Source organism: Trachypithecus francoisi, unplaced genomic scaffold (assembly GCF_009764315.1).
Source record: "Trachypithecus francoisi isolate TF-2019V2 unplaced genomic scaffold, Tfra_2.0 Lachesis_group0, whole genome shotgun sequence".
Classification (NCBI taxonomy): domain Eukaryota; kingdom Metazoa; phylum Chordata; class Mammalia; order Primates; family Cercopithecidae; genus Trachypithecus; species Trachypithecus francoisi.
This window is the reverse complement of record NW_022681453.1, coordinates 3696757-3710696: the sequence shown is the minus strand read 5'-3', so window position 1 is coordinate 3710696 and position 13940 is coordinate 3696757. Positions and strand designations below refer to the sequence as shown.

Here is a 13940-nt window from a genome sequence, read left to right as displayed (position 1 = left end):
TTTTCCTTTCAACCTGCTGCTGAAATTGAAGCCTCTGAGGATACCAGTTGAGTTTTCGTGGCCATCTTTTTATTCTCCTCACTAGGAAGGCTGAAATGAGTGTGCTTGGGAGTGCATCAAGGGAGTCGAATTGAGATAGCAGGCTTTGCTCCTGCTTGAATCTCAAATAGTAAACATTAAGAATTTTTATAAAAGTAGGTTTTTGTCATTCCACAAAACAGATAAGTTATTAAAAGTACATTAGCAAATAATCCTAACACAAACCGTTTTTTAAGAGAGTGCTTAATATGAAAACTTGTCAAACATGTCAATTTCATTTCACGCACAAAAAGTACTTATTTTCTCTGTCAGTAGCACAGTGAAACAGCGTGGTTAATGGGAAGAGGAAGAGTTTTTGAGATGGCTACATAAATAGAATATAGGACAGATATATACTAAAATAGCTTAAAAATAATGTCCCTATTCATTTTTTTAATTTGATGGTTTAAATTCAGTCACGTTTTTGTTAAGTACCATTTATGTACTCAGAGCTATTTTAGTAAGAGACAACATGGGCTGGGCGTGGTGGCTCACGCCTGTAATCCGAGCACTTTGGGAGGCCAAAGCGGGCAGATCACAAGGTCAGAAGATCGAGACCGTGCTGGCTAACACGGTGAAACCCCATCTCTACTAAAAAAAATACAAAAAAAATTAGCCGGGCCTGGTGGCGGGCGCCTGTAGTCCCAGCTACTCGGGAGGCTGAGGCAGGAGAATGACGTGAACCCGGGAGGTAGAGCTTGCAGTGAGTTGAGATCTTGCCACTGTACTCTAGCCTGGGCAAGAGAGTGAGACTCTGTCTCAAAAAAAAAAAACAATAACAACAAAAAAACCAAACAAAACTAATTGCCTGTGGCAACTGAGGAATACAGATAAGAAAATTTTATTTAACTTTTCCCCCTTAATTTTCTCATTACATTAGCTTGAAGAATTTACAGCCCAGTTTTTTCTTTTTGTATATCCTCAAGTCCTAAAGTGGCCCTGAAGCCACTCAGAAATTGACCCTAGTTTTTTCCCAGAAACATGTATTGTCTGACTTGAATTTCCTTTGAGTATTGTCCACAAGTCCAGAATTACTCGCTCTCAGGGAGGGTCTGTTCCAAGAATTTTATGTGCTGCATTGGCGGTGTCCATATTTTCAAGTCACAGCATTGGGTAGTAATATATGTACAAAGCCTTACATTAAAAAAAAAAAAAAAACCTTCCAATTAAGACTTTTCTTTTCATGAAATAAATTATAGTGACTTTAATATTTTAATAAGCTCTCTCCTGAAAAAAACTTATAACAGCAATTATTCCATCTTATTACTATTTGACTTAAAAAGAAGCTAGGAGCCAAAAAGAAGCGGGGAATTTAAAGAATTACAAATAATCCTTTTAAAGAGTAAAGACCTTTTAGTTATAAAGTTGACAAACACTTCAAAAACTCAGCATAGACAAACATCCTTTCACTGTGGGTATTCAGAATGGATTGCTCTCTCTTTAGCATGTTAAAAGTTCTAAAATTATCTTTAAGGCCTTTTTTTTTTTTTTTTTTGATAAGCACCAGCCAAGCAGCATTAGTGGGCAGGAAGGATGATGCCGGAGGTTAGAAATGTTCAACTGCAACATTGATTTGTGTCTGTCTCTCTCCCTCTCCCTCGCTGGCCTTTTTCTCGTTAATGAGGACTAGAATGTTTCCACATCAGTTAACTGCCTTCATAAAGCACCAGAAGGTCACACCAGCTCCAGACTGATCCTTTTCTTTGTGCCTATAATATAATTGGCTGATTGTGCGGGTGATGAGCGCCCCCTCCCCCAGCCCGGTCCCAGCTCCATGTTCCTAAGCCTGCCTCACTGGTTTCGGAGGACTGGAGAGCAGCTCAGCTCTCTAGCTGCGCGCTTCCCGGCACAGGCAGTGCCACTGCGCAGGTTGATCAGCGAAACAGCATCCATTTTAATCTGCGGGGAGCCCCTGCCTTACCAGGGCGTTCTCTCCGCCCGCCAGTGGATGCTCCGCGCCTGCCCTCCGCAGCCTCACTCAGCAGTCCTGCGTTGGGGTCTGCGCCCTAGGATGCACTGAGATGGTACATCAGGATAACTGCTCGTATCAGGTAAAATTTAAAGCCTGATTCTGAGGCCGGCATCCTTTGGGAGAGGAGGCCTTCCTCTTCCAAAGCAGCAGGTTGCCTCTTTCCGGATATTCAAGGGATTTTGCCATCCTCTGCGCCTGGCCTTTATCACATACAGTATCTGAATTGTAATTAGGTTTTCTGAGGAGCAATGGGGCAGAAAACACTGCTTCCTTGGCCTTTAAAGCATTCGTGAAATTCACGGAGGTGATTTGTCCTTTGCATATTCTGTATGTCTGCAAATAAGAGGAATTGCTTTGGACTGTAATTTGAATTTAAGGGAATTTCAGAGGAAAATCTGTTTGGAATCTCACATCGATAACATTGGAAAACGTAATTTTTGCTCGTTGCATAGGATGTGAGTTGCTTCACATCCAGCTTTTAGGACTGTCTTTAAGAAATTATGTAAATAGATAGTCGCGATTGATAATCTTAGAAATTTTCAAAAATCACCCAGTATGCACTTGATGTTTAAAGTTGCACTTGTGTGTCTTTCTGAACTTATTTTTACTAGTATGTTGTTTTAATTGGTTGATAAATAAGGATTAAAGTATCAACATGCATCAAAAACTCCAAATAGAAAAATCTTAGTAATGCATATTCATTTGTATGCTAATTTTCTACTGGAGTTATGAATTAGACACTTAGACAATTGCAAAAGATCAGCTCTAGAGTGTTTAGTAACTCCTTGTTAGGACTTGGACTGTTGAGGCAACATTGAAAGTATCTTTGTGGAAAACAGACAGCAAGAATGTTCTCAGAGAAATTGCTCTTTGCAGCAGCAGGCACGGCTGGTCCAAATCCTGGAGAGTTAATGTTGGGATATTACTCAACTGACTGAGTTTAGAAGCTCTGAGAGACCAATTATCTAACTTAACAATGCCTCTTCCTTGTGTGAGGTAGGTTACCTGAGACAAGCAAGTGTTTCTCATAAGGTCAGATTTCACAGTGGTAAATATGTGCAGGCAAAATAGTACATTTCACAAGACTCAAGGCAGTGGTTTCTCAGCTAAGTAACGTGTGCCTATAAAATGTATTCATATACTTTGTCTTGCTTAATAACTAGAAATTTGTACTTACAGATTTATTTTATAGTATTTTCATTTTATGGTACATTTAGGGCCATAGATCCTAAATATCCAGCTTCATGCTTCACAGTAATTCTTTCCACGAGAAAGGGGTCAGAGATGCTGAGAAAACAACCAACATGTCACTTACACATAATATAGAACTTGAGGGTAGGGGATGTCAAGTATCTATGGAGAGCCTAATCTACACATGGCATGGCTCCAGGTGATTGAATTACTATGATAATTAAAATAACTTTCTCTTTTCAAAGAAGCTATTTACTTTATTTTTGAAGGGCAAGCTACTATAAGATTATTCTCTATGTCTTTTCATTAGGTTTAACATAAAAGCATTGTGTTCGTAGGTTGAAAATTGGTCAAATATCAGCAATTTCATCTGCAGAGAAGGGGTTATGTTAGCATTCTGCTTCTTCCAAAGGAAGATAAATTGATTTTATTTTACATGAGCTGCAATATATAAGTGTCATTATGTGTTTAATAGTTTTGAAGTATTTATTGCTTTTCCACTGTAAAATTAAGTGTATTGGTTGGGTAATAATGGTCAATAGATTCTGCATCTGCATGGGATTTTATAGTAGAACTACCTACATGTGTGTGTTCTTTTGAAGCGCTCTGTCTTTATACATAGCTCAGCAAAAACAGAAACATTAACCTTGAAGCCAAATCTTAATCCCACTTAGAAACTTTCATTTTAGAACCCAGCTGGCACTACATGTAATTGGATTCAGAAAAGGTGCTTTCTCTAAGTCCTTAGCTTGATGTTTGTAGTCACTGATGATATCTGCAGTTGAATGGCTTTCAGAAACTTCCCCACCATTTTACAAGGACTTCCTTATTTTTTAAGGATGATATTGCAGTGGTTAAAAGCAAATTTCTTAGGTTAGCATTTTTAGTCAGTTGATAGAATTTATTTGAAATATTGATTCCTTTTCTCCCATAAATGATATACACCAAGATTTCTTAATGGATAGTTCATGAATAGGGGCTTCAGGGACCATTCCCCTGAAAATTGCATGCACATGTTGGTGCTTTTGTATAGATGTACATCATTGTTGTTGTGGTTGTTATTGTCATCATAATTACAGCAATAATAGCTTTCTATGTGCTTTACCTACCCCTGCCCTTGCCCACACTCCATAGTCTGTTTTCAACACAGTTTCCAAAATGAGCTTTTAAAACTGAAGACAGATCATGTCCCATATCTCAAAAATTTTAGTCTATCATCCTGCTCAGAGTAAAAATCCAAGTCCTCACAGGGCTTGGATCAGCTCATCCCTGCTTCCTCTTGGACTCCTCTCCTATATTCCTGATTTCCTCCACTACCTTCCCACCATGCTGGGCTGGCCCTGCACCTGCTATTCCTTCTGCCTGGCATGCACCCCTACCTCCCCTACCCACCCCCGTCCCCGCCTCACTGTGTAGGGTTGCCAGATTTAGCAAATAACCTACAGCATTTGGGACATACACTAAAATATTGTTCACTGTTTATCTGAAATTCACATGCAACCAGGCATCTTATATTTTACATCTTATACATATTTACCTTATATTGTCACCTCTACTCCCATCCATTACTCTCACTTTCTGCGAGTGTTTGCTCAGATGTCACTTCTAGGTGAAACCTTATCTGGATATAATCTGTAAACTTCCAGCTCTCCAGTTCTATCCCAATATTTCTTTCTTTCTGTCTGTCTGTCGTTCTTTCTTTCTTTCTTTTTTTTTTTTGAGATGGAATCTCGCTCTGTTGCCAGAGCTGGAGTGCAGCAGTGCGATCTCGGTTTACTGCACGCTCCCTCTGCTGGGTTCAAGCAGTTCTCCTACCTCAGCCTCCCAAGTAGCTGGGATTACAGGCGCCTGCCACCATGGCCAGCTAATTTTTGCATTTTTAGTAGAGATGGGGTTTCACCATGTTGGCCAGGCTGGTCTCGAACTCCTGAACTCAGGTGATCCCCCCCGCCTTGGCCTCTCAAAGTGCTGGGATTACAGGCATGAGCCACCGCGCCTGGCCTATCCCAATATTTCTATCATGCTTCTCTATTTTTTTACTTTTCACCATTTATCATAGTACATATTTTACTTAATGATTTGTCTATTTTCTAGCTCCCTCACATCATGAGGGCAGGGATTTTATCTTTGTTCTGTCTGCTTTCCCAGTGCTTAGAATAGGTCCTCAAGTAATACGGATGGATATGTCTACTATTTGTAAAATTGACTAACAAAAAAGGCATTGTAAACCCAGGCACGGTGGCTCAGGCCTGTAATCCCAGCACTTTGGGAAGCCGAAGCGGGCGGATCACGAGGTCAGGAGAAACCATCCTGCTTAACACAATGAAACCCCGTCTCTGTTTAAAAAATACAAAAAATCAGCCGGGCGTGGTGGTGGGCACCTGTAGTCCCAGCTACTCGGGAGGCTGAGAATGGCGTGAGCCGGGAAGGCGGAGTTTGCAGTGAGCCGAGATCGCGCCACTGCACTCCAACCTGGGTGACAGAGCAAGACTCCGTCTCAAAAACAAAAAAAAAGAAAAAAGGCATTGTCAACATTCTATGCACTGTGGTTTCTTATTTTATGACTTTGAGTCCTACTCCTTCCCCTCTTCCACCATTAACCTGCACTGTTTTCATTGTGTGTGGGCTGGTTATCTCTCCCTGTATTTCTTGTTAGTTTTCTCATCTGTGAAATGGAGACTTTCCCAGTTAACTTCCTGGCATAATTGTTGCCAGGTTCCCTGCCAGAGGCTGCCTTTCTGCATAAACAAGTCAGTTATCATGAATTAAGAGCTCCCTTCCTCTTATGTCATTTCTTCTGAGCACATCAGGGGTTCAGTGAGGATTGTTCAGCGGCCCAGGGAAACCGTGTCTCACTTCATTTCCCAGCTATATCTTGCTAATATGTAGAAATACAATGGATTCTTATACATTGCTTTTCTAAATGGATGGCTGTTTTGAAAAAGAGAGCTTCGCTGCTACCGAGAGCCCGAACACCCCTGTTTGAGCAAGGGTTTGTATGCACTGTTCTTTGAACAACTTAAACCAAGGAGGAATAAACAGAAGGAATTCTCCTACAGAATTTTTCATGGTTGTTTTGTTTTGTTTTTAAAGGTGCTCACATTGTCGTTATCTTCATATACTTTTCTTCCTCAGAGGATTTATGTTAGCAAAGAGGTTACTGAGGCATGTGTTGTCATTTTTGGTCATAGCCCTGTTAAAAGATAGAGCTATTGACCTCCATTTTCCAGTCTTGGGAGGAAGCCAATCTCTTCAGGAAAGAAATTCGTCCACAACTTCAGGCCTGGCAGCCTTCAAGAGGCCAAATTTTTCTAAATGGTTTTTGATAGACAGCTTAGAAATATTGTAAACTTGAATGCACAAATTTAGGTCGAAGGGTCCGTTTTGCTTAAAAGCTCTTAAATATTTTTTCCCTCTTTCCTGGAGTGGGGTTTTGGGATAAGTGTGTATATAAAAACAATGACGTGCTTTCATACCTTTCTTGCCATTGCTTAAATTCCCTTATGACCGCCCCAGATATAGATCACACTCTGACATTCTTAGCTACTGTGGGAATGGAGACTTGAAGAAGAAAAAGTAAAATAGTGTGTGAATAACACTCATCTTTTTCCTCCCGTGGGAGCATAGAGTCCCTTCTTCAAACACATACCAGGTCATGAGAAGCATGGTCAGAAATCTTTAATGCCTCCCTGTGTTCCTTAGGAGACATTTCAGACTCCTCTGCATGGCCTTCAAGGCCTGACATTTGTTTCTGAACCCTGGGCAGAAACGCTTCTCGCTCCAGACCCTTTACTCCTGCCTTCACACTGCCATCAGTTCTTAGCTGCAATGCCTCCGGCTGAGATGTCACCTACCCACACACCACCTGCTCCCACCCACTGCAGGCTAATGCAGCTTTCAAGGCTCAAATGCCACCTCCTTCAGGAAACTTTTCCCACTTATTTCTCAGTCCAAATTTCTCCTTCTCAGTACATTTTGTTTTTACTTGTATTAGAACCCATTTACAACTATTTACATATAGGTCTGTCTCCTCCATTAGATGACAAGTGCCTTTTTTTTTTTTTTTTTTTTTTACGGAGTCTTGCTCCGTCACCCAGGCTGGTGTGCAGTGGTACAGTCTTGGCTCACTGCAACCTCCACCTCCCGGCTTCTAGCGATTCTGCCACCTTAGCCTCCTGAGTAGCTGGGATTACATGCACCCGCCACCACGCCCAGCTAATTTTTTGTATTTTTAGTAGAAACGGGTTTTCACCGTGTTGGCCAGGCTGGTCTCAAACTCCTGACCTCAGGTGATCTGCCCGCCTCGGCCTCCCAAAGTGCTGGCATCACAGGCGTGAGCCACTGCGCCTGGCCGACAACAGGCTTCTTGAAGACAAGTGGCCTTCTTTAAATTTTCACAAGTCTCTGCCTTGTACACAGAGTATGCGTTCAATAAATGTTTGTTGGATTGAATTGCACTTTATGCATTGTTGCTGTTCTGAGTCCCTAGGATCAGGGTTTCCCATCATAACCCCAGAGATAAGCTCAGATCCATATATTGTAACAAGGAGTTGGTGAAGCTGACCTCAGAAGTCCATGTGCCTGGCTTCTCAGCCTCTTGGCCAGTTGCCAGCACTTTAAACATTTCTTGTGCCAGAATGGGGGGTGCAGTGCAAGGCACAAAATAAATGAATCACTGGGATGCATAGACATTCCAGCCTTCCCAGAGACAATGCATTAAGAAAATACCTCTATGCCTACTTATTCATCCAGAGAATTTTCCCAAGATGAACCTCATGGTCTATCCCCAAGTGCTTTGCAAATACTCATTTCCAAGCTGCCTTTCTTACTATAATGAGTTTTGCAAAGTTTTAATACATCCATCTGCCTTATAAAGAGATAATTTTACTACCACATGAAATACCAAAGTTTTCTGTGGCCAAATATTTCAGCCCAATTGAGGTATCATACCCAGCACGTAAAATAAAAGACACCCCATGTTGCTCTTAAATGATAAAACTAGGGAGTATATCAGTTTAAGTAGTACATCAAGATATTCTTAAAATTCTTGTTGGAGAAAGTAGTAAACAGTCTTTTATGCCCAGATTCTAGTGGGTCATTTAATGGTTAGCAAAGGAAAGCAAATATATTCTATCCCTATGGACACCAGGACAAGTGAGGATTAGTCTCTCAATCCCTTCTTCCTGGGACTGAGAAAACAAGGTATCAAATTTGAGTTCAAGATTCCACCCAATTTAAGCCTGGATTCATCCACAGCAGGGAAAAAGATATTAGAATGGAAAAGGGAATTTCAAAGCATTTTGGTGCTCTATGTGATGGAGGCTTTTAAATATAAGTTCAATAAGACAATTTTCTGTTTTAGTCTATAGATTTTTTGATGGGGAATTTTTTTTCTATAGTTAACAGTGCTGAAGAGTACTTGGTCTTCATTGTTTTGCCTGTTTAAAGTATAATTATGTTCTGCCTTGTTGAGATATAGTTCTGTTTTTCCAAAGAGGTAGTAACCTTTGAAATCAATAAAATAATTTGGGCGATAAATTTATATGCTTTTTTTTTTTTTAGCTTAGATGACTGGAAATCTAATTTATATGCTTTACCACAAAAGGAGCACAATGATAAGAGCCCCACATGGAAAAAAAAATTAGCAGGGCTTCACTCTGGGCCTGATCTGAAATAGAAGTTTAGTTACAAGCACATCATTTCTATTTAAAGTAGCACGTGGGCCTCAAACTTCATGATTCAGACTTCGAGTGATTTTAAGAAGTACATATGTGAAACATATTTTAATCCAAAGGTCTAGTATTTATTCTTGGAAAGGATGGTGGTGATGGGGGATGGGAAGGAAATAGGGCATCTCTGTGGAAAATATCACATTGCATTGATGCCTGTTTGAAAGTAGAGACTCCCTGTTCATGCACATACATACACACAAATATATAAAATATTGGGTAACTAATCACAGTTTTACATACAGAAGCCCATAGAGCCATATCCCATTGGAGTCATATCCCATTATTTATTTATATTCTCTATACCAAGGGAAAGTTTGAAATCTTGGACTTAGTATTCCCCTGTGCACTATTATATAGGAGCATCAGAAACTACCAAGCTTCCTGAAATAGAAAGTAATTTGACAAAACTGCTTGAATTCAAAAGAAAACAACCATCACAGAGGCCTAAGTGACAATCAGTGTAGGAAAGCCATTAATGGAGAAAGCACACACAGATAAACATAATGAGGACTTTATAATTGGTTCCATTGGAAGCTGTACGATGGTCATCAGGGTGACCATAGTTGCGTCTCTCGTGCTCAGTTTTAATTGAACAGGAAGATTTACAACTATGGCCCATGATCTTTTAGATGTGGGAAAACGTGTGACACTCTGTCTACTCCCAACACTGCCACATCCCCACCCCACACTTTTAATACCATTATTTTAATTTTTTAAAAATCTATACAGCAAAGTCCTTTAAATGGCCTGCATATTTTCATGGCTTTTCTAGCTATCTTTGCTTTAATTGAAAAGCAAACTAAATTTAGATGAACTTTGCACAGAAGAAAAAAATTATTTGAAAAGAGGTTATAAATCTAGTACATGGAATATGGATGTTAAGGCCGAGGAGAAGGCAGTGGGAGATGAAGGGTTAATCAGGATGAAATCAAGTTTCCATGTATGAATAGCAAAATCTTTTGACAGTGCATAAGTGATCTCCCAGTAATGTGGTCAGTGTTCTCAGAGTCAATAATTTCCACCAGTGGCTGATAATGATCATTTAAAAGCATTAACTCAAGTGAGCAATGTGCCTCGCAATTCAGATCATGGCTCAACAGGAAACCGAAGCTCTTCATGCCAGTCCTTGAAATTCAGAGCAGGAGCGGGAAGAGGCTTTTTCAACCTCAGGGATTCTAAGTGACTGTGAGTAGGTTTTCTAAGGGAGAGCACTGGTAACTGGGCCCATCTTATTCGTGGACAGTTCATTCTAGAGAGGGCAGCAGCAGAAGAGGTACCAGAGACCATCCCCATAGAAAGATAGGAGTGGCTGTCTTCCCATTTACAAGCTACTGCCAAACCATCAGGCATTACTTTCAGCTCAAGTCTCTGCCACGGTGGTGTTTGGTTTTGTGTTTTCCTTTCCTGTATTCATTTGGACTACATGGAAGTGAAATTAATTACAGTGTTGATCCCAAGCATGTGTCAAGGTCTTGCCACCCTGCCTGGAAATGTGGTTTGAAATAGAGGGATAATGGCTTATAATGATTTTTTTTTTTTTTTTTTTTTTTTTTTTGCAAGTTCTAGAGCAACTCTTCTACACTTTAAAGTGTATTCAAAAATCCTAGGGATCTCTTTTTTTTAAAATGCAATTTCTGATTCAGTGGTTCTGGAGTGGGACTGGAGGGCTTACATTTCTAGAAAGCTCCCAGTGCTGTTGATAATCTGGTTAGAGAACACACTTTGAGTAGCAAAACTCTAGAAAGTTTCACGGATCAGTGATGCCACACATAATAGGAAACTCTCAGATATTTTAAGCTGGCATAAGCTATCCTGAAAATGGTGGCACAGCTCGATCTGGAAAGGGTTTGGGCTGTGAGCCTATCTATGTGCTGAGCTTCTTTAGGGAGGGTGCACAGTGATGTCACCACCACTGAGAACTGCCCTCAACCTCTTGCATTCATGTTTCAGGAGCAGATGTTCTATTACTTGTCTCTGTATAGTGCTTGTTAGAGAATCATTTATGACAAAAAAGGAGCTAGCAAATAGAGGAGTGGAATGGTCTTTTAGTATTCTCAGTACTATTCCTTGTTGCTGTTGTTTTGTTGGGAAATTTCCATCTCGAATTTTGAGGTGCCTTTCTCCAAAAGATAATATATTATCAATGTATGTGTATATACATATGTATGCATATCATTACTGTATTACTAGTACAAATATATTAATTTGTATGTATATATACATAATCATGAGAGTTCAGTTTTTCTCATTTTAATTGTATATTTAAGCCCACTCTGTTAAAATTAAAGTAAAAAGATATTAGTAATTAGGCATATCATTTTATGTATCTTACTGAGTCTTGCAGCCTCTAAATTTTTATAATTTCATCCATATTAGCTATCGATTGTAGGTTGCTAAGTGGACTAGGATATTAACCCAGATAAGAATGAATTCACGTAGCAGCTGAACCCCAAGTGGAGTGGACTGAGGTCTGGAAATCAGTACAGTCATGGAGCCAGGAGAAGAATACTGCTTTGCTGCTACTGTGAAAGCCATTTTTACGGTCTTTAGAGCTTTTCAAACTCTGGTCTGCAGAGTGAGTGGGGTCTGCAGGGTCCTAGGGCTTCCTTTCCACAGAGCTTTCCTGAGAGGCTGTGCTGGGGCTGGGATAATAGGAGAATAGAGCATCCAGGTGGGGCGTGGTAGCCCTCCTCATTCAATCAAAGCAGACCCTTTTTTCCTTTTGAAGATATGTGAGTTCCACAGAAGATTTCAGTTGAAAAGCACTATTAATGTTTCCTACTGTGGACAGCATTTAGAGGAAACATTTTAAGCAGCGCGGTCCTATTTCCTCTGTTCACGTACTTAGTCAACAGCTCTTCATTGTGCGCTTATCGTGTGCAAGGCAGTGTTCTACATGCTATGGGGTAAGCAAGATGAATAAACACAAATCCCTGTCCCCTTAGAAAAGAGCTTGAAACCACAGTGGCTGTTGGAAAGAAGCAACGGTGGTGCTAAAAGACACCAGGTAAACTGGAAAGGAAAATTCATTATATAGCGTACTAGGTCCTAACATCAGTGAAGTAGCTTCCTTTTCATTTCTTGAGGCTTCATCAGGAAGAGATATGCGACAATACATGCTGTATGATTTGGAAAATGTTGATTCAGCTCTTGATACTGTTATACAGGGAGCTGTATTAGTCCATTCTTACACTGCTATAAAGAAATACCTGACTAGGCGTGGTGGCTCACGCCTGTAATTGCAGCATTTTGGGAGGCTGAGGCGGGTGGATCACCTGAGGTCAGGAGTTTGAGACCAGCCTAGTCAACATGGTGAAGCCCCATTTCTACTAAAAATACAAAAATTAGCTGTGTGTGGTGGTGGGCGCCTGTAATCTCAGCTACTTGAGAGGCGAAGTGGGAGAATCGCTTGAACCTGGGAGGCAGATGTTGCAGTGAGCCAAGATTGTGCCACTGCACTCCAGGCTGGAGATTCCATCTCAAAAAAAAAAAAAAGGAAATACCTGAGACTGGGTAATTTATAAATAAAAGAGGTTTAATTGGCTCATGGTTCTGCTGGCAGTACAGGAAGCATGGTGGGGGAGGCCTCAGGAAACTTACAATCACAGCAGAAGGTGAAAGGGAAGCAGGCACATCTTCACATGGCCAGAGCAGGAGGAAGGGAAAGAGGGGAGAAGTGCTACACACTTTTAAACAACCAGATCTCACGAGAACTCTTATCACCAGAGCAGCATTAGGGGGATGGTGCTAAACCATTAGAAACCACCCCCATGATCCAATCACCTCCCACCAGGCCCTACCTCCAACATTGGTGATTACAATTGAACATGAGATTTTGGTGAGGACACAGATCCAAACCATATATCTGGAGCTCTGCTAGATTTGTCTGTGTTGAACTCTAATCTTTAAAAGCTACACTTGGATGGGCGTGGTGCTTCACACCTGTAATCTCAATACTTTGGGAGGCCGACATAGGAGGATCACCTGAGCCCAGGAGCTCAAGACCAGCCTGGGCAACATAGTGAGATCCTGTCCCTACAAAAAAATTTAAAAATTATCCACGCATAGTGGTGCACACCTATAGTCCCAGCTACTCAGAAAGCTGAGATGGGAGTATCACTTGACCCTGGGAGGTCAAGGTGTCAGTGAGCCACGATCATGCCACTGCACTCCAGCCTGGGCAACAGAGCAAGACCCTGTCTCAATAAATAAATAAATAAAAGCTATACTTGATTATTTTATTGGGCACAATTATTTCTTGCAGAGGCGGCCAATGTGGGATGGTCTGGCACACCCATTTAGAGTGTGAGCCGCAGAGGCAGACAGCCCATGTTCATCTTCCTTAACCTCACTGAACTCTTTCATCTTGCTGTAAAACACAATTGATAGTAATATCTACTCCAAAAGATTATTGAGAGGAGTAAAGACATATGTAGGAGGCGTATATAAAGTGCCTGGCACATGGCAACGCCTCCCTCAATAAAGGGTAGCTATTGTTAATATATGCCAGGTAAGAAGATGCATGCTTCCTTCATTTTAACTAACCTCCTTTGGCAGGATTTAACATACACAGGGTCCTTCAAACAAGAGCGTACTTTAACCCCAAAGTCTTAGCCTTGGTGAATTCTCCTGTATTTTGAGTACCTGCACTGGGCACTGGGAGCAGCATTCTGTGGCCAGCATTGCCACAGCCCCGGGAAGCATTCTGGGCTGACTGCATGCAGACAGCGGGACCCCCATCTGAAGTGAGGATCCTGGGGTTTGGAGGAGAGTAAGACAAGGGAGAACTCTTCCAGAGAAAACGCTGCCCAAATGCAGATGTGGTTCATGAGAGACAACTTGTTACTGTAACATCTGACAAACATGCAATTAATTCTTTTCGGAACCGAGGTGGGGCAATGAGAATGGAGTAAAGGGAAGATTTCACTTTGGCTCGGGGCTACACAGGGAAGTATTTCCTTTGTAGA

The 13940-nt window shown here is 41.1% G+C and overlaps 1 protein-coding gene across 8 annotated transcripts in view; it reads left to right on the top strand.

Annotated features, from left to right (window-relative positions):
• The window catches only part of SCHIP1 (schwannomin interacting protein 1), a 164544-nt gene that overhangs the window by 105715 nt on the left and 44889 nt on the right, over positions 1 to 13940 (top strand). The window contains exon 1 of one of the 8 annotated variants that reach the window (XM_033202974.1): positions 1608 to 2129. The exons of the other annotated variants lie outside the window; for them this stretch is intronic. Within the exon in view, the coding sequence (XP_033058865.1) occupies positions 2100 to 2129 (30 nt within the window). The 5' untranslated portion in view covers positions 1608 to 2099. Of the gene's footprint in view, positions 1 to 1607; positions 2130 to 13940 lie in introns of those variants that run through there. 8 annotated transcript variants of the gene reach the window in all.